Genomic DNA, 25,319 nt, shown 5'->3' with positions numbered 1-25,319 from the left:
AACTCCACTCCCCTTCCGCTCCTCTTTTATTCCCTCTGGGAGGGGCCATTCACCGTCCACCTGTGGCCTTACTCTCAAGTCGACCCATTCTTTAGCTCTTCCCTTCGTCTGGCAGCTCTGCATGCGCTCCCACTGGGAACAGGCTCCAGCTGTTCTTCTGCCTCACTGATGTCCGACTCCGAAGGCAGCTGATAACTGTCGGACGGCCCTGGCCCCCTCTCTGCCTCCGACACAGAGCCCTCATCCGAGCCTTCCCCAGACTCCAGGACTGGCCCATCTTCCTCCCCAACCTCCTCACTGTCCGAATCTGCTGCCAGCTCCACTGGCCTCTGACGGGCCACTACAGGAGGCTTCTCCCGTTCAAAAAATGCCTCGTGAAATTTTGTGCTCCGAATTTCTGGCTCTTTGCCCAGAATTATAATGATATTATCCTCCTGGGGGAATCAGGAGAGAGGAAGCAGGAGATACGACACGGCTCCCCGAAATACTTGACTTATTATCCCTGCGCATCTTGTTATTCCTTTAAAATATACCCCGTTAGTCATCTCCCCATATGGCCTGCTGGAGAGGCAAACTGCACAAAGGATTGGAGATTATTTATCATGTTTATTCATAGCTCATCACCCCATCAGGAGCTCCGGGGGTCCAGCGCCTGGTGTCTTAAACAGGAGAAGAACGGTTGCAGGAATTGGATACAGCCGATCGAGAGAAAAGAAGGACTTGGTGGGGGGGACATGATAGCAGCATTCCAATACTTGAGGGGCTGCCCCAAAGAAGAGGGGGACAGCCTGTTCTCCAAAGCACCTGGACAAGAAGCAATGGGTGGAGATTAATCCAGGAGGTGAAGCAACCTGGAATTAGGACAATTAACCAGTGGAACAGCCGTCCACCAGAAGTTGTGGGTGCTTCACCAGGTTTTTAAGAAAAGACTGGACAGTTAACTTGTCTGGAATGGTGTCTCCTGGTTGAGCAGTGGGTTAGACTAGAAGACCTCCGAGGTCCCTTCCAGCTCTGTTCTGATTTGATTGATTTGTCTGAGGGCCAGGCTTCTAGGCGTTCTCTTAGTGTTTTTGGATTTAGCTTGATCTACAATATTCCGTTTCCCAGTTGCAACGAGGGTTAGGCTTCTCCAAGCATTGTGAAATTAGCAAGTTCTCATCTTATGACCACTCCTTGGTGTTCAGGGAGGCCCTCTGCTAGTCTTCTGCCTGTTTGTCCTACGTAGCACTGATGGTGTTACCTAGTTGGGTCGTGAAATGTCTGCAAGCAGACAACCAAGCTTTTAGAGCACCAGGGCCCCCCAAATCTTATGCCATCATCTCCTCCTCCACCTCCTCATTGATTGAGATGGGTGGCTATAGAATTACAGACCCATAAGCCTGGAAGGGACCTTGGAGGTCTTCTAGTCCACCCCTCTGCCCAAGGCAGGAGGCTTTGTACCATCCTGGACAAATGATTGTCCAATCTTTGATTTAAAATCTCTAGTGGTGGAGCACCCACCAATTCTGGGTGGCACTGATTAAGCACGGGGCTGGACTAGAGGACCTCCAAGGTCCCTTCCTATTCTGATTCTGGTTCTCCCTCGCAGCCAGAGGAGGGTCAACAAAAGGCGAGATGGCGGATGACGATGATGCAATTGAGATGCCTCTAAAAAAGTGCATTGATCACAGCAGAGTCCAATTTCTTGATTTTGTCTGGGATCACACCATTGCTCACAACAGCCCTGTGAGGTAGGACAAGTGGGAGGCGGACCCCGGATTTAGTGCAATATATAAAAAAGGCCAATAATTTATCTGCGGACCAATGAAATTTTCTCATGGACCACCAGTTGGTCTTCACTGCTGGACTAGATGACCTCTGAGGTTCCCCTACGACCCTATTATTCTATGTTCTGTGCACTTTTGACACAGGACATCGGCTTCCTGAAAACAGCAGGTGGCAGCTTCATTCCACTTTTGGAGAAAAGAATGAAGGAAACGCATCTGAAATTCACCGAAAATATTGTGTTCGGTGGAGGGGAATGAATGAAAGCCTTTTTATTGCAAGCCAGCACGACTTACAAAGGCATATTAGAAGAGGGGGGGGGGGGAGAGCCAATACGATCCGGGGTTGTATAAACAGAGGCATAGAATCCAAATCACGCGAAGGATTACTACCGCTGTGTAAAGCCTTAGTAAGGCCACACCTGGAATCCGGCATCCAGATTTGGTCACCACGTTACAAAGAAGAGCGGTGTTTCTCAACCTTGGCAACTTGAAGATGCCTGGACTTCAACTCTCAGAATTTCCCCAGCCAGCATTCGCTAGGGATTCGAACCGGCCACCTTTCTGATCGACAAGCTCAGCGCTTTAAGCCACTAGGCTAGCTGGACATACCCAATTCCTGCAACTGTCCTTCGTATGTTTTAGCCTCCCGCCCAACAAATGACCTTTGTTGCTCGTGTCTCTTCGCACTCCACAAGATGTGGAGACTCTAACGATGCACCCCGTGTGCCCCCAGCTGAAAATGATAAGGCGACGGGCGACGGGATAAGCTGGCCAGGGCGCGCGTAATGGAACAAATGTGTGTGGCTTCCACCTGCCCCTTTCCTTATCGCTGGAGCGAGCGTTTCTCCTGAACGCCTTGTGGAGGTGAGTCACCTGTTCGAAAGCAGCCCACTTGGCTAGGATTCCTGTTGGCCTCCATCTGCTGGCTGAGTCCGCCTCTGCTTTAGCAACGGAGTGATTCAGCTTCCGTAAAAGCCACACAGCCGACCCAGAGAATGGGATGTTATCTTAAACTGCTTAGGAAGAACGGTTGCAGGAACTGGGTAGGTCTAGTTGAATGAAAAGAAGGACCAGGGGAGACATGATAGCAGCGTTCCAATATCTCAGGGGTTGCCACAAAGAAGAGGGAGTCAAGCTATTCTCCAAAGCACCTGAGGGCAGGACAAGAAGCAATGGGTGGAAACTAATCAAGGACAGAAGGAACCTAAAACTAAAGAGAAATTCCCTGACAGTGAGAACAATTAATCAGTGGAACAGAAGTTGCTTCCAGAAGTTGTGAATGCCCCAACACTGCAAGTCTTTAAGAAGATGTTGGATAGCCATTTCTCTGAAACGGTATAAGGTTTCCTGCCTAGGCAAGGGGTTGGACTAGAAGACCTCCAAGGTCCCTTCCAGCTCTGCTATTGTATTATGGGAGAACAGAGTTTTTGTTCCTTTAATGCAGGGGGTCTTCCTTCATTAAACTTGGCAACTTTAAGCGTTGTGGACTTCAACTCCCAGAATTCCAGCTGGGTGAGGAATTCTGGGAGTTGAAGTCCACAACTCTTAAAAGTTCCCAAGTTTGGAAAATCCTGTTTTAATGGCAACCGTTGATAGAAACCTTTGGAGTTCCCATTGGAATTGGGGGTTCTCAGTTACCAAAGGACATGTAATGAACCCATACAGAAAGTCCTTGGGTTACGACCACAACTGAAGCCTACCTTTTTGTTGCTCAGCGAGACATTTCTTTGTCTGAAACGGTGTAGGGTTTCCTGCCTAGGCAGGGGGTTGGACTAGAAGACCTCCAAGGTCCCTTCCAACTCTGCTATTGTATTGTATTGCATTACTGGGTCTGTAGGAAAAAGTGGACTTTTGGGCTTGGAATATTCTGTGTGGTCCATGGTGCTCTCCGAGCCTGTTTGTTTTCTTGCAGATGGCTTTTTATATTTTTCGCAGACGTCTCATTAACCAACTAGGTAACATCATCAGTACTAGAAGGGAGTGGGGTTTGTGGAGAGGAAGGGGAGGAGAAGGAGGGGGAGGAGGAGGACTGTGGGGTCCTTAGTGCTCTCTGAGCCTGGTGGTTTTCTTGCAGACGTTTCATGACCCAACTAGGGAACATCATCAGTACTAGAAGGGAATGAGGTTTGTGGACTGGAGGAGGAGGGGGGAATCCTGAGTGGTCTCTGAGCTGGGTTGTTTTCTTGCAGATGTTTCATGACCCAAACAGATAACACAATGAGTGCTAGAAGCGAGAGGAGATGGTCCTTGGGTCTTCTCTGAGGTTAGTGGTTTTCTTGCAGACATTTCATGACCCAACTAAGTAACATCATCAGTGCTGGAAGGGAGGGGGGGATTGAAGATTAGAGGAGGAGGAGGAGGAGGACTGTGGGGTCAATTTCCCCCAGTGCCTGTTATTTATTTTTTTCTTGGCCAGAAACCGAAGGTCAACAACGCTAAGGAAGACGAAGGAAGAAAAGAGAACGGAGAGGAAGAGGAAGAAAGAAGGAGGAGGAGGAGGAGGAGGAGGAGGAGGAGGAGGAGGAGGAAGGAAGAAGAATATAGCAATAGCAATAGCAGTTAGACTTATATACCGCTTCATAGGGCTTTCGGCCCTCTCTAAGCGGTTTACAGAGTCAGCATATCGCCCCCAACAACAATCCGGGTCCTCATTTCACCCACCTCGGAAGGATGGAAGGCTGAGTCAACCCTGAGCCGGTGAGATTAGAACCGCTGAACTGCAGATAACAGCCAGCTGAAGAAGGAGGAGGAGGAGGAGGAGGAGGAAGGAAGGAAGGAGGAGGAGGAGAAGAAAGAGGAAGAAGGAAGACGAGGAAGAAGGAAGAAAAGAAGAGGAAGAAGAAAGAAGAAGGAAGAAGAGGAAGAAAAAAGAAGAAGGAAGAAGAGGAAGAAAAAAGAAGGAGGAAGAAGGAAGAAGGAAGGAAGGAGGAGGAGGAGGAGGAGGAGGAGGAAGAAGAAGAAGGAGAAGAAGAAGAAGGAGAAGAAGAAGAAGAAGAAGATGATGATGATGATGATCCGGTTGTCTCTTGAAAACAGGACTTTGGAGACAACTATGACCTGGATGAGAGAGATCCATAGACATGAGAAACTACTAGGAGTTGTCATTGAGAACAAAGATCTTCATCTTCCTTCCAGTCCCCTTTCTCACAACGCTACCCATTTAATTTCCTGACAGAGAGAACCATTCACCAGTGGAACTACTCGCCTCCAGAAGCTGTGGGTGTTTCAACACTGGAGGTATTTAAGACGAGACTCAATAACCATTGATCCAGAATGGGTACAGCGTCTCCTGCTTGATCAGGGGGTTGGACTAGAAGACCTCCAAGGCCCCTTCCGATCCTCTTATTTTATGTTCTAACATTTTAGGAAGCTAAAATGCCTCGTCGGCGGGGGGCGGGGGGGGGGATTCTAGAATAGAATAACAGAGTTGGAAGGGACCTTGGAGGTCTTCTAGTCCAACCCCCTGCCTAGGCAGGAAACCCTATCCTTTTTTTTTTTTGTATAGGGTTAATTTTGTGGGGTTTCTAAAAGGAAGGGCAAGAAGGGAAAATAAAAAACAAAGACGCCGATCTCAAATATAACATGTCTTTTCTTTCTTTTGGCAGGCTTCAGGAGGAGAGTCGAAGGGGACAAAACAGCCCCATGCATAAACTAGGGATAATCCGGAGAAAATTACAAACTTTTGAACATCATTCCAGAAATACAATTTCGTGGGGAGGAGGGGAGAAAACAGGGAAGCCCACGATAGAAATTCCAAAACAAAAAAAAAAAAAGCAACGAGATCAGATTTTTGGTAACCCTTTTTTCGGAATTAAAAAAACCTTCTCTGGATGGTTCTCGAGCTGAAGCTCCCATTCTCCTGGGCCAACTGTGGACGATGGGAATCGAACCCTCCTCCCCTCAAGCCCACTGGAAAGGCACCAAGCTGTGAAAAGCTGGCCCACGGCAATCAAATATCCCCCCCACCCGTCCCAAAATCCCACCATTTTCCAACGCCAGCAGCAATCCCGAGAGATGGGAATTAAAGGCCAGAACCAACAATCCCCCCCCACCCCAAATTCATGTCAGCAATCCATGTAAACAAGGAGAGACAGAAAAATAACACAAAACAGCAGTCTGTAAGAATAAAAAAAAAGGGGGGGGATAAAAGAACGAGGGGGGTTACAGTACGAGTTAACACTGATTGCACAAAACTCCTTTTTAGTCCCTGGAAAAAAAACAGGCATCGGATACCCAGGGATACGGTATTGATATGCAAAATATATACAGAAAATCGAGATCCGCTATATATATTATGTACAGGGAAGTTAGTACTTGATACCCGAGGCCAAAGAGAGAGAGGCTCAAGTCATAATGCACGTCGGAGGAGAAGCTGCCAGGCCAAGTCACCGCGGCGGTACGGAAAGCAGCTTCCGAAGCAAGTCTTGTTTTCCTACGGCGGGGTTCTGGGTTCCGCCGAAACGCGCTTCCGCACCCTCGCCGCGTGCGAAGGTGGCCCCCCGATGGAACGAGAGGGTGAAAATTCCACGGGGAGGACATCTTGGTGTTTCCCGGCAACCTCCTTGTTCGGGGAGGACAAGGGGGGGGAGGATGTCTCGTTCAGAAGACGACAGACGTCCAAGGACCACGAGAGGCCGAACGACGAAGCTCCCGAAATTTGCATAGAATTCACGTCCAACGAAAAAAAAGGGACCCAGAGCGTTTTCTAGCGATCCGTCTATAAAAGAGGGGAGAGGTTTCCTCGCTCCTCGCTTGTGCCTCTTCCCCTCCCTCCTCCTCACACCCTGAAACCGGGGGAGGGGGCAGCGGCACTTGGTCGGTCAATGGAGTCAGGAATTTGGGTAGGAGTTGTAGTGCAGTAGAAAACAAAGGTCGCAGAAGGAAACCAACGTCCAAAAGAGCGATTCGGGGTCGGTCTCTCAGGCAGCTCCCTTTCTGATCCGGAAGACCAAAACGTCGCCAGGATGGAAATGGTCGCGCGGTTAGTGTTCGGCGTCCATGGCGTCTAAATATTTCGCTTCGATGATGCTGGGAAGCAGGTTGTATCTGAGCGAGGAGGAGAGAGAAACAGCGCGGTGTTATTAGTCTTCTTCTTCTTTTTTTCTGTTTTTCGGACGACTTGGGGAAATTTTTAACCCGTCGTTCTCAACTTACGACTGTAATTGAGCCCAGTCATTTAAGCGGGCTGTCATGCTTGATATGATTTTAGTATTTTATTTTATTTTTTTGCAGCGGTTATAAAGCGAACACCACGGTCGTTAAGCGGAGATGCTGAAGTAAAACCTGCTTCCAGGTATAAAAGTTGTAAATTGTGATAACGTGAGTGTGGGATGCCGCAAAGAGTTGTAAGTGGGGGTGGGGGTGGCTGCTGAGTGTCTGAAATGCGATCATGTGACCCTGAGGGGAGAGGTTGAGGCAGGAGGGGGTACACAGGTAAACCCACCAGTGGCTGGCCAGGTTAGGTGGTCTTAATAGGGTGGACCTTATAAACTTGTATTATCTTGACATTTCACTCTAGTGCACTTGAGTCCTAAGTTTGACTTCTAACTTCCTCCTAAGTCTTATTCCTCCTAAGTCTTATTACAAATATTACGGGAACATGTAAGCTGCTGCACAAGGATGGCACCAGGAAGTAATGTGGGTGTAAGAATACTGAGAATAGCCAAATGACAGAATAATGTGGGCATCATCTCAGCACTTTTTCTATCTTGTTTTTATGACTATTAGGATCCACTTCGGTATTGTAATTTTTTACTTCTGCATTGTAGTTTTCCAAAATGTACTTCCCTGTCCTAAACAGGGGGCTTGGACCATCAATATGTATACGCCTATTGTAACGCCTACTGATTTACGAAGTTTGATTAAAAGGTATAAAATCACTGCCCAGCGCGTAGCCCAGGCAGTTCAGTTTTGGTGTGCGCAACACTCTGAACTCTTGACGCGTCAATAAAGCTGTTTCTCTCGCACCTTCGTGGTCTCGAGTCCTGGTCTTTCGTTAAGTAGATTGCTAAACCAAACCTCAATCTGCTGCTACAAGGTCACGGGGACTTCAAATCCAAATCATAAGTAGCATAACTCTGAATGGACGCTAAGAGGCTGGTCTTTAAGTGTATTTCCACCTTACCCTGTCAAACGCATTCTCTGCAAAGGAAGCCAAGGCCAAGTATCTCACCTGATCGGGATCATTCCAATCATAATGAGGGGGAAAATCATCTTCATGTAGGGCAGAGGGGACATCCCGAAGCTGCAGAGAATGAGGAGCTGAAGGACCTGGAGGCCAGTGAAATAGTGGATCTTCCTTTGGGGCACTCGGCGGATGTAATGCGTCGGAGGGTAGGCCGTCTGGAAGGAAGGAAAGAGTCAGCATCCAACAGATACTAGGTAGTGTTTGAGCTGTGGCGGTGCAGTGGTTAGAATGCCAGTATTGCAGGCGAAAACTCTGCATTTCACTGCCAGCAGTTCGATCCTGACCAGCTCATGGTTGACTCGGCCTTCCATCCTTCCGAGGTGGGTAAAATGAGGACCCAGATTGTTGGGGGCAAGAGGCTGACTCTGTAAACTGCTTAGAGAGGGCTGTGAAGCACTGTGAAGCAGTATATAAGTGCTTTTGCTATTCCTTCCTTTCTTCCCTCCCTCCCTTCCTCCCTCCCTCCTTCCTTCCTTCCTTCCTTCCTCTCTTAATTCCCTTTCTCATTTTCCATCCTGGTGGCTCAGTGTTTAGAATGCAGCATTGCAGGCGAAAACTCTGCATTTCACTGCCAGCAGTTCGATCCTAACTGGCTCATGGTTGACTCGGCCTTCCATCCTTCCGAGGTGGGTAAAATGGAGACCCAGATTGTTGGGGGCAAGGGGCTGACTCCGTAAGCCGCTTATAGAGGGCTGTAAAAGCACTGTGAAGCAGCATATAAGTGCTATTTCTATTACTATTACTTCCACTTCTATTTAATTCTATTATTTCTGATTAATTTCTATTTCTAATTCTAATATTTCTAATTACATTTCTATTTCGAATTCTATTAGTTCTAATTCTATTACGTCTATTTCTATTTCTTTTGCCATAGAGGTGCAGAGGTTTGAATGCAGCATTACAGGCTAATTCTGCTGACTGCCAGCAGTTCGATCCTGACTGGCTCAAGGTTGACTCAGCCATCCGTCCTTCCGAGGTGGGTAAAATGAGGACCCAGATTGTTGGGGGCAAGAGGCTGACTCTGTAAACTGCTTAGAGAGGGCTGTAAAAGCACTGTGAAGGGGTATATAAGTGCTGTTGCTAGTTCTTGACTTGATTGATCCCAATCGAGCCCAAAATTTACGTCACTAAGTGAGACAGTTGTTAAGTGAGTTTTGCCTCATTTTACAACCTTGCTTTCCACAGTTAAGTGAATCCCCGCGGTTGTTAAGTTAGCAACACGGTTGTTCAGTGAATCTGGCTTCCCACTTGACTTTGCTTGTCAGAAGGTCGCAAAAAGGGGAATCACGCAACTCCAGGGCACCGCGACCGTCATAAATACGAATCACTTGCCAAGCATCTAAATTTTGACCACAGGGATGATACAACGGTCGTATAGCAAGTGTCAAAAATGGTCCTGAGCCACTTTTTCCCCGTGCCGTTATAACTCCGAACAGTCACTAAACGAATGGTCGTTAAACCGAGGACTACCTGTACTAGCAAGCCCCCTGGGAGGATGTAGAAGGCCACCAGCAAGGAAGCCAGATCACAGGTGGCAATTCGAGGTGATACAGGTGGATCTTTGGCCTGCCACACTTTCTATTATTTTGCTACGCATTTTCTATGGTGGGAAAATGGGATTGTATGGAGTGAGATGATAGGTAGCCATAACAACATTCTTTCTAGAAAGCCAAGGTCATCCTTTGTCTCTCTCTGCACCTGACTGGAACTGGATGGGAGGGAGCTGCCAGCATGGCAGTGGGAGATTGGACCATGGGATGGACTTGTGGGTGTGCGGGCAAGATCTTGAACTTTCAATTAGTGGGGAAAACCGGGAAGCTTTCAGATTCGGGTTTCCCCAGATGTGCCAACATGTCTCTCTTCATCAATTGGAACTTTGAGGAATCCTTTGCCTTGGACTCTGATTTACTTTTGGACGCTATTTGCAACCCGGACACAAAACAGCCGTGTTTTGCAACCCGACGCAATCCACTCGGGATTATGCAGAAACGGCATTGGCCGTCACTCTGCAGGGCCCAAGCGGCCGGCACACTTGCAAGTTACCTGTTCCTTGAGCAGAAGGGCCACCCTCTCAAACAGCTGGTTCCCGTCGATGGAGGTCAAGGCGATGTAGAGGAAAAGCCCGTACAGGACGGGCTTCGGGATGAGCTGGAGAGGGAAAGGGAGGAGGAGGAGGGAGAGGCCCACCAGAGAGTTGGCCACCAACGTGGTCAGGCGCGTCTCCTTCACGCTCACAATCCTGAAACAGGGAGAAAAGTTAAGAGTCAGGGTTGAAGACGCGCAGTTTGAAGGGGTTGTTGATTTATTACTTCAGTGTTTCTCAAACCTCGGCCACTGGAAGGAGAGGTGGGGGGGGGACTTCAACTCCCAGAATCCTCTGGGAGAATTCTGCTGACGTGGGAATTCTGGGAGTTGAAGTCCACTCCTCTTCCATGTTATTTTATTTCTATCCGGCCTTTTATTGTTCTTGTCAACAATTCAAGGGGGCAAACGGACCTAACCACTTGTTCCTCCTCGTGGTTTCCCCACAACAACGAACTTGTGAGGTGGGCTGGGTGGAGAGTGAGTGACTCGTCCAAAGTCACCCAGTCATCTTTCAGGCCTAAAGCGGGACTAGAACTCACCGTCTCCTGGTGATTGGCCCAAAGTCACCCAGCTGGCTTTCATGCTTAAGTCATAACTAAAATACATTTTTCATGTATAACGAAGAACTAGAATTCACCATCCCCTGGTGACTGACCCAAAGTCACCCAGCTGGCTTTCATGCCTAAGGCGGGACTAGAACTCACCATCTCTTAGTGATTGGCCCAAAGTCACCCAGCTGGCTTTCATGACTAAGATGAGACTAGAACTCACTGTCTCCTGGTGATTCGGCCAAAGTCACCCAGCTGGCTTTCATGCTTAAGTCATAACTAAAATACATTTGTCATGTATAACGAAGAACTAGAATTCACCATCCCCTGGTGATTGACCCAAAGTCACCCAGCCGGCTTTCATGACTAAGATGGGACTAGAACTCACCGTCTCCTGGTGATTGGGCCAAAGTCACCCAGCTGGCTTTCATGCCTAAGCGGAACTAGCACTCACCGTCTCCTAGTGAGTGGCCCAAAGTCACCCAGCTGGCTTTCATGCCTAAATGGGACTACAACTCACCGTCTCCTGGTGATTGGGCCAAAGACAACTAGCTGGTTTTCATGCCTAAGTGGGACTAGAACTCACCGTCTCCTGGTGATTGGCTGCCAATCACCCAGCTGTCTATTGTGCCTAAAGTGGTACTAGAATTCACTCTCTCCTTGTGATTGGCTCAAAATCACCCTGCTGACTTTCATACCTAAGGCAGAACTAGAACTCACGGTTTCCTGCTTTTTTTTGAGCTGCTGCCTTAACCACTAGTTTGCACTGCCTCTCAAAATAACAAAGGCAAAGCCTGGTAAAGACCTTCTCCACCTCTCTCTGGATGGGTGGGATCTCCGTTGAAGGAAGTCTAGGGATACAGATAGTCCTCATCTTACAATGATTTGTTTAGTGACGGTTTGAACTTACAACATAACTGAAAAAACCTGTGACCATTTTTCACACTTACAACCAACCATTGGAGCACCCCCCGCCGCGGTCATGTGATCGAAATCCCGGATGTTTGGCCACCGACTCGTATTTATGACGGCTGCAGTATCCCGTGGTCCCTTTTTGCGACCTTCTGACCAGCAAAATCAACAGGGAAGCCAGATTCATTTAACAACCAGCTTCCTCACTGAACCACCGCAGTCATCCGCTTAACAACGGTGGCAAGGAAGGTCGTAGAGTGAGCCAAAACTCATTCCACACTGCCTCTCTTAGCAATGGGAATTTGGGGCTCAAATGTAGCCGTAAGCCATATCCTGGAGTGTTATTTTTCTCACTTTTGCTTTTGATCTTATTGAAGCATGGCTCTAACCACTGAAAAAAGGCAGAAGAGATTTTGGGGAAATACTCTTGAAATTTCCATTTCCATCCCGGCTAATGAATTTTCTTTCAACCTTCTACGCTTCCCTTTTCATTCGTCAGAGCTTAAAAAGAAAAATTGAGACTCTGCTAAGCTTTTATCTCGCCCTGCCAGCTTCCCTTCTCCTTTTTAATCCTTCCTGGTCGCAGCTCCCCAATTTTGCAGTCCAATCTTTCAACTTTGTTTTTTTTCCCCGGAGCATTAAAAGAAAAGGAAAAAAAAAAAAATCCAAATAGGACACGTCAAAAAAACAGGAGCTCAGCTGGGCAAATTTGTAAAAATAAAATAGAAACAAACAAAAAAAAAACTCCCTCCTTGAGAGATTCAGCTGTTTTGGATTCTCTAGGCCAGTGTTTCTCAACCTTGGTGGCTTTAAGTCCTGTGGACTTCAACTCCCAGAATCCGCCAGCCAGCACAGCTGTGCTGGCTGGGGGATTCTGGGAGTTGAAGTCCACAGGACTTAAAGTCACCAAGGTTGAGAAACACTGCTCTAGGCTAATGGACAAAGTTAACCCATGCTTGGATTCTCCAAGCATTGCACAGGAGAAGACCTTATTAATTCAGAATTATCCATCACCCAGAATGAAGTTTCAGCTCTTTAGCAAATTGTGAAAAGCACGCTTAAAGACAGCTTGGTCATTTGAATTCTTTTAGCGCCGTTGAGGCCTCTTGGGAGGTTGTCTGCGTCCTCGGTTGTCCCAAAAGTGCTTTTTTTTTCAGGAGGCAACTGGACCTTCTAGTATTTCTTTGAAGATGTTTCACTTCTCACCCAAGGAGCTTCATCAACTCTGAGTGGATGGTGAGAAATGGGAGGACTGATACTCCTTGCAGACAGCTGGTCATTTGCATCCTTTTAGAAGGTCGTTGAGGCCACTTGGAGGTTCATCTGTGTCCTCAGGGTCACCGGAGTGGTGCGAATGGGTGTGTAAATGAAGGGGCTACGACATAATCTATCTTGAAAAAGGGCCTTTGGGACAACTGAGGACAGAGATAAACCTCCAAGTGGCCTCAACGACCCTCTAAAAGGATGCAAAGGACCAGCTGTCTGCAAGGAATATAAAATCCTTCCGTTCCCCACCATCCAATCAAGCTTCTTGGATAAGAAGGGAAACATTTTCAAAGAAAAAAAAACAGAAAGTCCAGTTGCCTCTTGAAAAAAGCACCTTTGGGAAGTTCTACTAAAGAAAGTTTACCTGTGGGATTTCTAAGAATCAGGTGCTTTATGGCACCTGTTGTTTTTTTAAAATCAATTTGCATCCGAAAAATCCATCTGAAGCCACCTGAGATACAGGAACTGGTCCAAAAAGATCTATCAAACAAGTGCTGCCCTCTGGTGGCGGAGAGCAGCATTTTCTCTCTCTTCCTGCTACCAAGAATAAGCTTTCCAACTCACAACTCGCTTAGCGACCGTTCAAAGTTACAAAAAGTGTTAACGTAAGACCGTTTTTCTTAACACTTACGACCATTGCAGCGTTCCCCATGGGATCCAATTTCAGACGCTTGGCAATGGACTCGTATTTATGACGGTTGCAGTGTCCTGGGTTCGCCTTCTGACAAGCAAACTCGATGGGGAAGCCCGGTTCGCTTAACGACGGGGTTGTTAATTTCAACAACTGCAGGGATTCGCTTACCAACCGAGACAGGGAAGTTTGTAAAATGGGGCAAAATTCACCGAAGAAATGTCTTCGCTTATCAACAAAAAGGTAGGCTTCGCTAAGCAAGGCAGTTGGGCTTTGCCCCGTTTTACCACCTTCCCTGCCGCAGTTGTTAAGTGAAGCGTGGCAGTTGTTAACTTATTAAGAGAGTTGTTCGATGAATCTGGATTTCCCCGTTGTCGTTGCTTGTCGGAAGTCGTAAAAGGGGGTCACGTGACCCCTGGAACATTACAACTGTCGTAAGAGCCGAGGTGGCGCAGTGGTTAGAGTGCTGTACTGCAGCCACTTCAGCTGACTGTTATATGCAGTTCGGCAGTTCAAATCTCACCGGCTCACGGTTGACTCAGCCTTCCATCCTTCCGAGGTGGGTGAAATGAGGACCCGGATTGTTGTTGGGGGCAATATATGCTGACTCTGTAAACCGCTTAGAGAGGGCTGGAAGCCCTATGAAGCGGTATATAAGTCTAACTGCTATTGCTATTGCTATAGTTGCCAAGAATCCGAATTTTGATCATGTAACATCCTTGGGGATGCTGCGATGGTTGTTAAAGGTGAATAGTATAGAGGTCGTAAGTCACTTTTTTTTAATGCCGTGATCACTTTGAACGGTTACTAAACGAATTGTTGTGAGTTGAGGACTATCAGTAGCGGAGGCTTCGCTTTGAGAAATTCCCCCCTTTCAATGTTTAGTGGATTTCACAGCCATCAGGTGACTTTGGACTCAACCCAAACAGAGCAAGTTTTCCACAGGACTTACGTCTCGTAGATGTGACCGTTCTCCACTCTTTCCTCCACATAGGCCAGGGCTCGGACGTGCATCGGCGAGTGAGGAAAGGCGGCGTGGATCCAGGGTAACCCGAAGATGGACAGCCCCGTGTTGATCATTGCTACCAGGAGGAGGTCCCAGTGATAAGCCGTCCCTTTCACCAACCTGGAGTAAAATGCTTGGTTAGAATCAAGGCTTGGAGTAGGAACCACGGGGGCCAAGCCAGAACTATTCTAAGCCTTGGTGGCGCAGTGGTTAGAGTGCGGTACTGCAGGCTACTTCTGCTGACTGCCAGCTGCCTGCAAATTCCATCAGGCTCAAGGTTGACTCAGCCTTCCATCCAACTCTAGGGGGCGGTGCTCATCTCCGTTCCAAAGCCAAAGAGCCCGCACTATCCGAAGACGTCTCCATGGCCGACTAGAACGCCGAAGGCACACGGAACGCTGTTCCCTTCCCACCAAAGGCGGTGCCTATTTTTCTACTTGCATTTTTTAACGTGCTTTCGAACTGCTAGGTTGGCAGAAGCTGGGACAAGTTAACGGGAGTTCACTCCATTATGCGGCGCTAGGGATTCGAACCGCCGACCTTTCTGATCGACAAGCTCAGCATCTTAGCCACCGCGTTCCGTTTAGGTTTAATACTTAAAAGTCAATTTCTGGTTGCATTTTTAAAGAGCAAATGAGGCAGGGAGCTTTATGATTCTACGGGAAAACCTGCAGACAGCTGTTGTAAGAGCCATGGTGGCACAGTGGTTAGAATGCAGCATTGTAGGCTAATTCTGCCGACTGCCAGCAGTTCGATTCTGACCAGCTCGAGGTTGGCATTTGCTGGTTCTCCAAACTAGGCTAAATTTCCGCTACCGGTTCCCCAGAATCTGTCGGAACCTGCTGGATTTCACCCCTGCCTTACCTGTTCTCTGGGGCGTTGGTGAGCGAGGCCACGATGTTTTGCTCTATGAAGAACAGCATAGAGAGCAGAAAACCCAGACCCATCGCGCTCATCACCGATCCGAGGTAGAGATCTTTCACGGGGGCCAAGACGAACAAGCTCTCCGACTGATTGTAGTTAAATTTGGACACTGCAAAATACAAAAGAGTGTACATACTCAGCGATAAAGTGATGGGTGCTCCATCGTTGGAAGTCTTCAAGAAGAGACTGGATAGTCATTTGCCCGGAATGATAAGGTGAAGGGTTTCCAGCCTTGGCGACCTTAAGACTTGTGGACTTCAACTCCCAGAATTCCCCAGCCAGAGACGTTTTTTCCCTCCTTCCTGGCAGCGGAATTCTGGGAATTGAAGTCCACAAGTTTTAAAAGGACCAGGAGATGAGGAGTTCTAGTCCCACCTTAGGCACAAAAGCCAGCTTCGTGACTGTGGGCCAATCACCAGGTGGTCGTGAATTCTAGTCCTACTTTTAGGCATGAAAGCCAGCTGGGTGACTTTGGGCCAAACACCAGGTGATGGTGAGTTTTAGTTCTACCTCAGGCATGAGAACCGGCTAGGTGACTTTCACCCAATCACCAGGTGACATGAGTTCTAGTCCTACCTTAGGATCGAAAGCCGGCTAGATGACTTTAACTCAATCACCATGTGATGGTGAGTTCTAGTCCTACCTTAGGCATGAAAGCCGGCTAGGTGACTTTAACTCAATCACAAGGTGACGGTGAGTTCTAGTCCTACCTTAGGCATGAAAGCCGGCTAGGTGACTTTAACTCAATCACAAGGTGACAGTGAGTTCTAGTCCTTAGGATTGAAAGCTGGCTAGATGACTTTAACTCAATCACAAGGTGATGGTGAGTTCTAGTTCTACCTTAGGCATGAAAGCCAGCTGGGTGACTTTGGGCCAAACACCAGGTGATGGTGAGTTTTAGTTCTACCTTAGGCATGAAAACCAGCCAGGTGACTTTCACCCAATCACCAGGTGACGGTGAGTTCTAGTCCTACCTTAGGATTGAAAGCCGGCTAGGTGACTTTCACCCAATCACAAGGTGATGGTGAGTTCTAGTCCTACCTTAGGCATGAAAGCCGGCTAGGTGATTTTAACTCAATCACCAGGTGACGGTGAGTTCTAATCCTACCTTAGGCATGAAAGCCCGCTAGATGACTTTAACTCAATCACCATGTGATGGCGAGTTCTAGTTCTACCTTAGGCCTGAAACCCAGCTGGGGGATTTTGGGGCCGGTCCTCCTCTCTCTCAACCCAACCCACCTCAGAAGGTTGTTGTGCTGGAAAATAGGAAGGCAAAGACCTTTTAGGCCTGGTTCCCCACCTTGAGCGATGTATAAGCAGGGATAAAGGCAGGATGCAAATAAAGGGGTAAAAAATAAATGAAACCAACAGATGTGAAGGCAACTTTTCCCTCTTAGCATTTGGGTGGGTTTTGTGCCTCCTCCCAGGGAATAGCAAAAACAATGAAATTAAAATTAAAGAGGTTGTGGCTTTCCAACAGGGAAGCACGGAAACTTCTGTGTGTGTGTGTGTGTGTGTGTCGGGTCAGGGCATCTCCAGAGGTTTCGCCCCTTTCTGGTCCCGAATGGGCGGAAAGCGAACCCCGCAAAGGGGGCGTGTGAGATTCCTTAATTCCCTTTCATCCCTGTCCACCCATCTCCAACCCACGTCATTCGGAGAACCGGTTTCCCCCCGCCCCTTCCTCCTGCGGAAAAGGTGATCCGTGGATAATATTTTAGATTTCCTTCAACCTCTGATGCTCCTAAGCAGATGTTCCGGGCTGTTTGCGCCATTGAATGAGGAAAATGCAAAATAACAGCATTTAAAAAAAAACCAAAAACCTGTGAGTCAAACTCATCCCTTTTACATCTGTCTGTCCGTCAGCGGTCCTTCCTGCCCTCGATAATGAGGCAGCCCTTTTGCCGGCTGCCAGAATAATTGAGGGAGGGGGGATAAAAGTTTTCTTCCCCTCAAAAACAACCCAACCCCTCAGGAAGAGTGCCTTTTCCCACCCATGAGAGCGAAATTAAACTGTGGACTAGAATCGTCCAGACAATTTAATATCTGCGAATACACGCTTGGTCCTCAGCGAGGAATTATACGGAGGAGTTCAAAGAAAGCTACTCGGGCTGAGAGTGGATAATCAGCTGTGGAGATTTGGTACTTGGGGTGTTTGGCCAGGAATAACTTTCGTGAGGTGTTTTAGAATAGAATATAGAATAGCAGAGTTGGAAGGGACCTTGGAGGTCTTCTAGTCCAACCCCCTGATTAGGCAGGAAACCCTACGCCACTTCACACAAATGGTTATCCAGCATCTTCTTAAAAACTTCCAGTGTTGGAGCATTCACGACTTCTGGAAGGAAGTTGTTTATGTCCTCTGGGAGGGGCCATTCACCGTCCACCTGTGACTTTACTCCCAAGTCGACCCTGATTTCTGAGCTGTTCCTTTCTGGCAGCTCTGCGCATGCGCACACTGGGAACAGGTTCCAGCTGTTCTTCTGCCTCTCTGATGTCTGACTCCGAAGGCAGCTGATAACTGTCGGATGGCCCTGACCCCCTCTCTGCCTCCGACACAGAGCCCTCATCAGAGCCTTCCCCGGACTCCGGGACTGGCCAAGGTTCCTCCCCAACCCTCCTCACTCCCCAGTGGCGCTTACGGGCCACAACAGCGAAAAGGAGATTCGTGCCCAAATGAATTTGAGAGATAAATTCACGCTCCGCATCTCTACTCCCCCTTCAACTTCCAACACACCGAAAGCTCTCCGAGAACTTACTTTTTATTTCCTCGAAGAAGTGCGATCCGATCACAGAGAAGGTGAGGACAGAAATCGGCAGCGCGCAATCCGAAAGGATTTCCCGGACGCGAGGATGGAGGTACGGGCTGCAACGAAATTAGAAAGACCGAATGAGGAACCCCAACGATTACCCCGTTGAAGGTGGTTGAAAAGGTCGGGACGAAACCCCAACTATTTCTGGCCCAGAGTAGGGCGAGCTTCCTTCAGCGGCTCAAGGAGCATCATTAGAACATCCCTCCAGAGGCATGTCGGTTGGCCAAGCTTTGAATGTTTGGTCAAGATGCCAACATCCATGCCTCGCTTGTCCATCCCTCAGCCTGCCTTTCTCTGTTGAATTCTGTTGGAACGAGGTTCAAGAGTATAAGGGTTTTCTCTTTGGAGAAATGACAGCATTTGTATTGTATTGTATTTGTATTTGTATTTATTTGTCTTGTATGCCGCCCACTCCCGAAGGACTCCGGGCGGCTCACAATAGACAAGGGAAGGGGGAAAACTAGACAAAGACAACACTTTAAAAACAAAACCGCAACATTCACAATTTCCGCTGGGCTGGATGTTTCACAGGCCTCCCCGGCCTGCTGGAGCAGCCAAGACTTGGTGGCTTTGCGGAAAGCCGGGAAGGTCGTAACGGTCCGGATCTCGACAGGGGGGTCCTTGCTGCTCTCTGAGCTTGGTCGCCTTCTTTCAGATGTTTAATGAGCCAACTAGGTAACGTTATCAGTGCCAGAAGGGAGTGGGCTTTGTAGAGAGGAGCAGGAAAACAACTACGGGGTTCTTCCTGCCCTCTGAGCTTGGTTATCTTCTTGCAGATGTTTCATGACCCAACTAGGTAACAACATCAGTGCTAGAAGGGAGTGGAGTTTGGGGTGAGGAAGAAGAGGAGGAAGGGGAGGGGACTGTGGGGGCTTGATGCCCCCTTGAGCTTTGTGATTTTCTTATAGGCATCTCGTGGCCCAACTTGGTAACGTCATCAGTGCTAGAAGGGAGTGGGTTTGCTCTCTTGTTTATATCCAAGTGGGCTGCCCTCCTGGTATTGGGAAGGTTGTGTTGTTTTCTTCTTGGTAGTTTCTTGATTAGCCCATTGTCTATTGTCAACTTGTTTGTCTAAGATGGCAGCTCCTCCTACCAAGCCCCTTTTAACCCTGTCAACGGCCTTTTCCGAACTGTTTCCTCTTCCTTTGCTGTTTCTGAAACATCCTTTCCTTTCTCCAATTCTGATCGTCCTCTTACACCGTTCTTGTCTTCCAAAATGGATATTTTGAGCAGCATTCCTCAACCATGGAGGCACGGCTGGGGGATTCTGGGAGTTGGAAATCCACAAGTCTTAAAACCTCCCCTGTTTTCGAGATCCCTGATCTAGATGGCTGGCTGGGGGGATTCTGGGAGTTGGAAGTCCACACCCCTTCAAGTCGCTAAGGTACGACTCCAAGGTTGGGCCTCCTCCGGGTGCCGTCAACTAGACAATACTGGCTGGCGGCTTCCCAGGGGAGGGCCTTCTCTGTTGCTGCGCCAGCCCTGTGGAATGATCTACCTGCAGAGATCCGGACCCTTACCACTCTCCCGGCCTTCCGTAAAGCTGTCAAGACCTGGCTGTTCCGGCAGGCCTGGGGCTGTTGAGTGATATCCAGCCCCGCTTAGATGGAATGGATGATGTGGCATTTTAATATTGTGTTTTCTATTTTTAATTTTAAATGTTTCTTTGTCTTGTTGTGAGCCGCCCAGAGTCCCGATGGAAGTGGGCGGCATTCAAATTCTATTAAACTTGGAAACTTGGTTGAGAAACGCCGACGGGGAGAACCGTTCAGCAGGTGCCGTGCACACAATTTACACTTACCTTTTCTTGAACTGGTAGAGCGTGTGACCAAGCCACAAGGTGCCCAGCATCAGCATGAGACTCAGGACGGCGGTTTCCCGCCCCTCATGCGGGGGGGCCGACGGACCGTCACTCTGATTTCCCATGGACGAACGTTCGTCGGAGAGGTTCAGAAATAAGTTGGTATTGTTGATGGTCAGACTGTGAGGCCTTGGGCCGTGGTAGTAGTTTGTAAAAACTGGGGGGGGGGGAAAGAAAACGAAGAGTTTTAGGTAGCAGAAGAGTTAAAAAAAAATTGTACCCCTTTGTTTCGACCAATGTCTAACCTTTTTGGGACCGAGTGACAAACTGGAGCACACAAGAGAGCAGCTGGCTGGGGTGCATGCGTGCGGCAGCCAGCTACTCTTCCAGGTTCCATTGCGCGCATGCGCACCAGCCGACTACTCTCCTCCGGTGCGCCCAGGAACTTACAACTGGTACTCGTACAAAATTTGAGTGCTCAACAACCAGTATGTACAGTATTTATGGTGACTGTAGCATCCTCATACTACGTGATTACCGTTTGTGATATTTCCAGCATGCTTCCGATCAGAGGGGGTATTCAGACGGTTCGGATTGGTTCACTCGAGCCGATACTGGAAATCGCGGCTGGGCCTGTCTACCCACCCTGGCTCTATGCCGTCCTATTTAGGCCCGTTTTCAAGTCAAGGCGCAGGGAAAGCACTTACTTTCCCTACCAATTTGCTCACATTTGTGAACCGGTAGGGAAAGCACCGTATTTTTCAGAGTATAAGACGCTCCAAAGTGTAAGACGCACTTAGCTTTTGGGGAGGAAAACAAGGGGGAAAAATCTGCCTCCTAGCAATTTGCCTCCTTGCAACAAACAGCAAACAGAACAGGCGATATACACTGTTTGAGGTGTTGCATTTCAGACTATACTTGTACAGATGCTGTTAAAATTGATGTGGCTTTCTGGAAGTATACGTTATTCTCTGCTATTTAAAAGAAGATTACAATAGCACTGGGCCTCTTCAGATCAAGCGTTTATTTTAAAAAGCTTCTTCATTTTGTTAAGCTGCCTAGAACAAGAATAAAGCAGTCTTTAAAAAATAAGTCTAATAATTAGAACATTCTATAGGCATTTATAGTTATTGACTTGCCTCCTTGCAGCAAACAGCAAACAGCCTGATTAGCACAAGAAAAAAAATCTGTTTCTGCCTCCCAGCAATTTGCCTCGTGGAGCAAACAGCAAGTTTCACTTTCAGTTTAAGTGCGACTCCGATCATCAGCTGTTTCAGGCTGCAGGGATTGCCGTAGCCTATTGCAGCTTCCGCAAGCCCCATTTTCCCCGTTTGCTGCAAGGAGGGAAATTGCTGGGAGGAAGAGACGGAAGGGTGGGGGACGGTGGGTGGGGGCTACCTTCAGTGTATATGACGCACCCTAATTTTCACCCTTTTTGCGGGGAGGGGGGAAGGTGCATCTTATACTCTGAAAAATACGGCAAGTGGTTCACTTAACAACTGCAGAGATCTGGCTAACGACTGTGGCAATCAAAGGTGACAAAATTGGCTTGCAGTCAACAACCGGCTTGGTTAGCAATGGAAATCTTGGTCCCAGTTGCGGTAAAACCATTGAGGATGACGTTTATTTCACACAAAGCTTACTCTCATATAATCCCTTTCTCTCCAATCTCTTCGTTCTGGCTGGAGGATGGAGAAGGGGGCGGGGGGTTGGATGCTGCTAAAATTGATGTGGCAATACTTCTCTGACCACTGACTTAGAGCCGAGGTGACGTAGTGGTTAGAGTGCTGTACTGCAGGCCACTTCAGCTGACTGTTATCTGCAGTTCGGCGGTTCAAATCTCACCGGCTCAGGGTTGACTCAGCCTTCCATCCTTCCGAGGTGGGTGAAATGAGGACCCGGATTGTTGTTGGGAGCGATATGCTGACTCTGTAAACCGCTTAGAGAGGGCTGAAAGCCCTGAAGCGGTATATAAGTCTAACTGCTATTGCTATAGTAGCTTTTCTTCCTATCTCTCAGGGTTTATCCCCACAATCTCTACGCTCGGTTTCAAAACAAGGCTATTTCGAGCGCGAGATACTTTCCAAATGGAAACGCTTCCTTACTCCCTTATGACAGGGTGCTGCGCATCTAAAATTGATCGGATTTGAAATGCTCTGCAGACTGTAAATCATAACTCTCGCTGTAGGAAAGAGAGTCACTGTTCTCCTACAAACTAGGTCTTGCAAACGAAGGACTAGGGAGACATGATAGCAGTCTTGAGGGGCTGCCATAAAGTAGAGGGAGTCAAGCTATTCTCCAAAGCACCTGAGGGCAGGACAAGAAGCAATGGGTGGAAACTAATCAAGGAGAGAAGCAACTTAAAACTAAGGAGAAACTTCACCCTAAGAATATATTACAAGGATATCTTGTTGTTGATAAATAATTTTAATAAGGGAATAACTAAAAATTGGCATATATATGTAGTGACTATTCAGAATATTTTGTTGAAAAATGAAGGAATAAGATTTCTGTTTAGCAATAGCAACAGCAATAGCAGTTAGACTTATATACCGCTTCATAGGGCTTTCAGCCTCTCTAAGCGGTTTACAGAGTCAGCATATTGCCCCCAACAACAATCCTAGTCCTCATTTTACCCACCTCGGAAGGATGGAAGGCTGAGTCAACCCTGAGCCGGTGAGATTTGAACCGCTGAACTGCAGAACTGCAGTCAGCTGAAGTAGCCTGCAGTGCTGCATTTATCCACTGCGCCACCTCGCTCGGTTTGAATGTATGATGTACAAGGTCAAATAATGAACATAAGCATACCTGATAGTTGATAGGTGGAATTATGCATAATTGAAAATAGTGACATACAAATATAAATGGTTGGTAATTTTTTTTTCATATTGGGATTTGCGATTATATAAAGGTATACTGTTATCAAATAGGCAATAAAGAATGTAAGGGAATTAGGTTTATTGGGAAAAAAACAATAATACTAATTGTAATTGAACATATACTGTACAATGAAATTTAGGTATTTAGTTATACTAGATGAAAAATCTGCGATGGTAAATGTTATTCGAGAACATGGATGTAAAAACACTTGTAACCAAACGACATGCTGTATGTGATGATGGGGGGTTTTTTTGTGTGTTTTTTGTTTTTCTTTTGTTGTGTGTATGTGTTGTTTGTTTAATAAAAATAAAAATTTATATTAAAAAAAAAAAACTAAGGAGAAACTTCCTAACAGTGAGGACAATTAACCAGTGGAACAGCCTGCCACCAGAAGTTGAAGGTCATCCATCACTGGAGGTTTTCAGAAAGACGCCGGACAACCATTTGTCTGCAATTGTATAGGGTCTCCTGCCTCAGCAGGGGGTTGAATTAGATGACCTCCAAAGTCCCTTCCAACCCTGTTATGCTGGTTACATGTGTCAATTAATCAGGGGAACGACCTGCCTCCAGAAGTTGTGGGTACTCCTCCAACAAGAAGAGATTGGAAATCCATTTGTCCACAATAAGGGTCTCCTGCCTGAGCAGTGGCCTCCCAACTTTGTTATCCCATATACAGTACATATACCTTTATCTTTCTCAATTGCAACTGTCAATGGCTGCTGGCATTCCCTTCCCGAAGATTTAAAGGTAAAGGTTCCCATTCACATATATGTGCTAGTCGTTCCCGACTCTAGGGGGCGTTGCTCCTCTCCCTTTCAAAGCCGAAGAGCCAGCGCTGTCCGAAGACGTCTCCGGGTCACGTGGCCGGCATGACTCAACGCCGAAGGCGCACGGAACGCTGTTCCCTTCCCACCAAAGGTGGTCCCTATTTTTCTACTCGCATATTTTACGTGCTTTCGAACTGCTAGGTTGGCAGAAGCTGGGACAAGTCACGGGAGCTCCCTCCGTTACGCGGCGGTAGGGATTCGAACTGCCCACCTTTCTGACCGACAAGCTCAGCGTCCTAGCCACTGAGCGTCCCTGTCGCCAAAGATTTAGGAGGTCGGCCATTTGCAGCAACTTTCATCCTGGCAGCTGAATGGAGGGACTCGCGAATGTGTCGGCAGCTCCAACAGCCTCACAAAACTAAACACCTGTTTGTCCATGTGTGTGTGTGTGTATATATCTGTTTGTCAGTAGGGCAAGGGAGTTATTTAAGGTCCCTGTGATCTCACTAGCAATGACTTGTTTTGCTTCGAAGCTCAGCCGTTGCGTTTCCTGCCAGAGAGCAAAAGCCAAGATCAAACGGGGCTACGGGTCAAATAGGTAAGCGAGTTGCATCACCGGCTTTGAAAAACAGAATTGGAGGCCGCCAAAAAGGGTGGGCAAACAGCCTTGCAGACCCCCCCTCCCCCTTCCCCCTCTTGCAATGTGATACAAAACACCCCCTTCCCCCCCCCCACCCCTTTCCTGCCCGGTGTTGCATGAAAGCGTCATGTGTGAAAAGGAATATTCCGCTAATCTTCCTTTCAGAGAGAAAACCGGACGGGGCAGGACGGTAGCATCCGAGCTACGGGGAGGGGAGCTGTTCGGAGAGCGGAACAAAGGATTTAAATTGTTTTCTGGGATTGTTGGGGGGGGGGGTGGAATGAGAGAGAAAGGGGGGGTTGGGGAGGGGGAGTAAAAAGCAAAAAAAGAAAAAAGGGAAATGACTATTTACGTCGCTCGCCTTTGATGGAGGAAATTACGAGAGTCCTGGTTCGGGTCTCTTTCATCCTGAAAAGCTGACAGCTGACAACCTCACACCTGCAAATTGTGTCTCCCCCCCCCCCCCCGGCATGTCAAAAATGAAGGGCAGCCTGCCTGATTTTGCAAGAAAGAAGGCTGGCTGAGGGATGGGATTGCTGGGGGGGGGGTGTGTGTTCCCCAGGAATGTCTCTAAAGTGGGGTGGGGAAGCAGACCCCAGGACTGGGTAGAAACGAGGGACGGGAAGCTATGGGGTAACGCATAAGGGTGTGGGCGAAAGGGAGGCCTTTGGAGGCTCCCCCACAAGAAGAACCCCATTTTAAAGAAAGGGGGGGGGGAATTGGGGAGAGATTGAAGAAATGAAATTCAATGGTGAAAAGAGTAAGGTTTAGGCAAGAAAAACGAAATGCACAGGTACAGCCTAGGTGGTACCTTGCTCAATAGTAGTAACTGTGAAAGGGATCTTGGGAGTCCTAGTGGAGAACCGTTTAAATAGGAGCCAGCCGTGGGCAGCTGCTGCCAAAAAAGCCAACATAGTTCTAGGCTGCATCAACAGAGGGAGAGAATCAAGATCACGTGAAGGGTTAATACCACTTTATAAGGCCTTGGGAAGGCCACACTTGGAATCCTGCATTCAGTTTTGGTCGCCACGATGTAGAAAAGATGTGGAGACTCTGGAAAGAGTGCAGAGAAGAGCAACAAAGAGGATTAGGGACTGGA

General features: G+C 47.9%; 1 protein-coding gene across 1 annotated transcript; it reads right to left on the bottom strand.

Annotated features, from left to right (window-relative positions):
- Positions 1–5,337: 5,337 nt before the first annotated feature.
- Positions 5,338–20,153, bottom strand: LOC116523321 (sodium bicarbonate transporter-like protein 11). The gene is made up of 7 exons (XM_032238425.1): positions 19,934–20,153; positions 18,079–18,185; positions 15,266–15,434; positions 14,348–14,521; positions 9,997–10,192; positions 7,939–8,108; positions 5,338–6,812 (listed from the first exon to the last, which is right to left on the bottom strand). Exons 1-7 carry the CDS (start codon positions 20,056–20,058, stop codon positions 6,749–6,751), a joined length of 1,005 nt encoding a protein of 334 aa, XP_032094316.1. The 5' UTR covers positions 20,059–20,153; the 3' UTR covers positions 5,338–6,748.
- Positions 20,154–25,319: the final 5,166 nt, after the last annotated feature.

Source organism: Thamnophis elegans, unplaced genomic scaffold (assembly GCF_009769535.1).
Source record: "Thamnophis elegans isolate rThaEle1 unplaced genomic scaffold, rThaEle1.pri scaffold_167_arrow_ctg1, whole genome shotgun sequence".
NCBI classification, from domain to species: Eukaryota; Metazoa; Chordata; class Lepidosauria; order Squamata; family Colubridae; genus Thamnophis; species Thamnophis elegans.
The sequence above is the reverse complement of the archived record's forward strand: the minus strand, read 5'-3'. Positions and strand labels throughout refer to the sequence as shown.

What these genes read in the sequence shown, in the direction of transcription:
- LOC116523321 (XM_032238425.1), bottom strand. Translation starts at nt 20,058, where the DNA reads ATGGGAAATCAGAGTGACGGTCCGTCGGCCCCCCCGCATGAGGGGCGG. An exon ending in CTCTACCAGTTCAAGAAAAG is followed by an intron (nt 18,186 to 19,933) that starts GTAAGTGTAAAT and finishes ATTTCGTTGCAG; the next exon opens with CCCGTACCTCCATCCTCGCG. An exon ending in CCCTTCTGCTCAAGGAACAG is followed by an intron (nt 8,109 to 9,996) that starts GTAACTTGCAAG and finishes CCTTCCTTCCAG; the next exon opens with ACGGCCTACCCTCCGACGCA.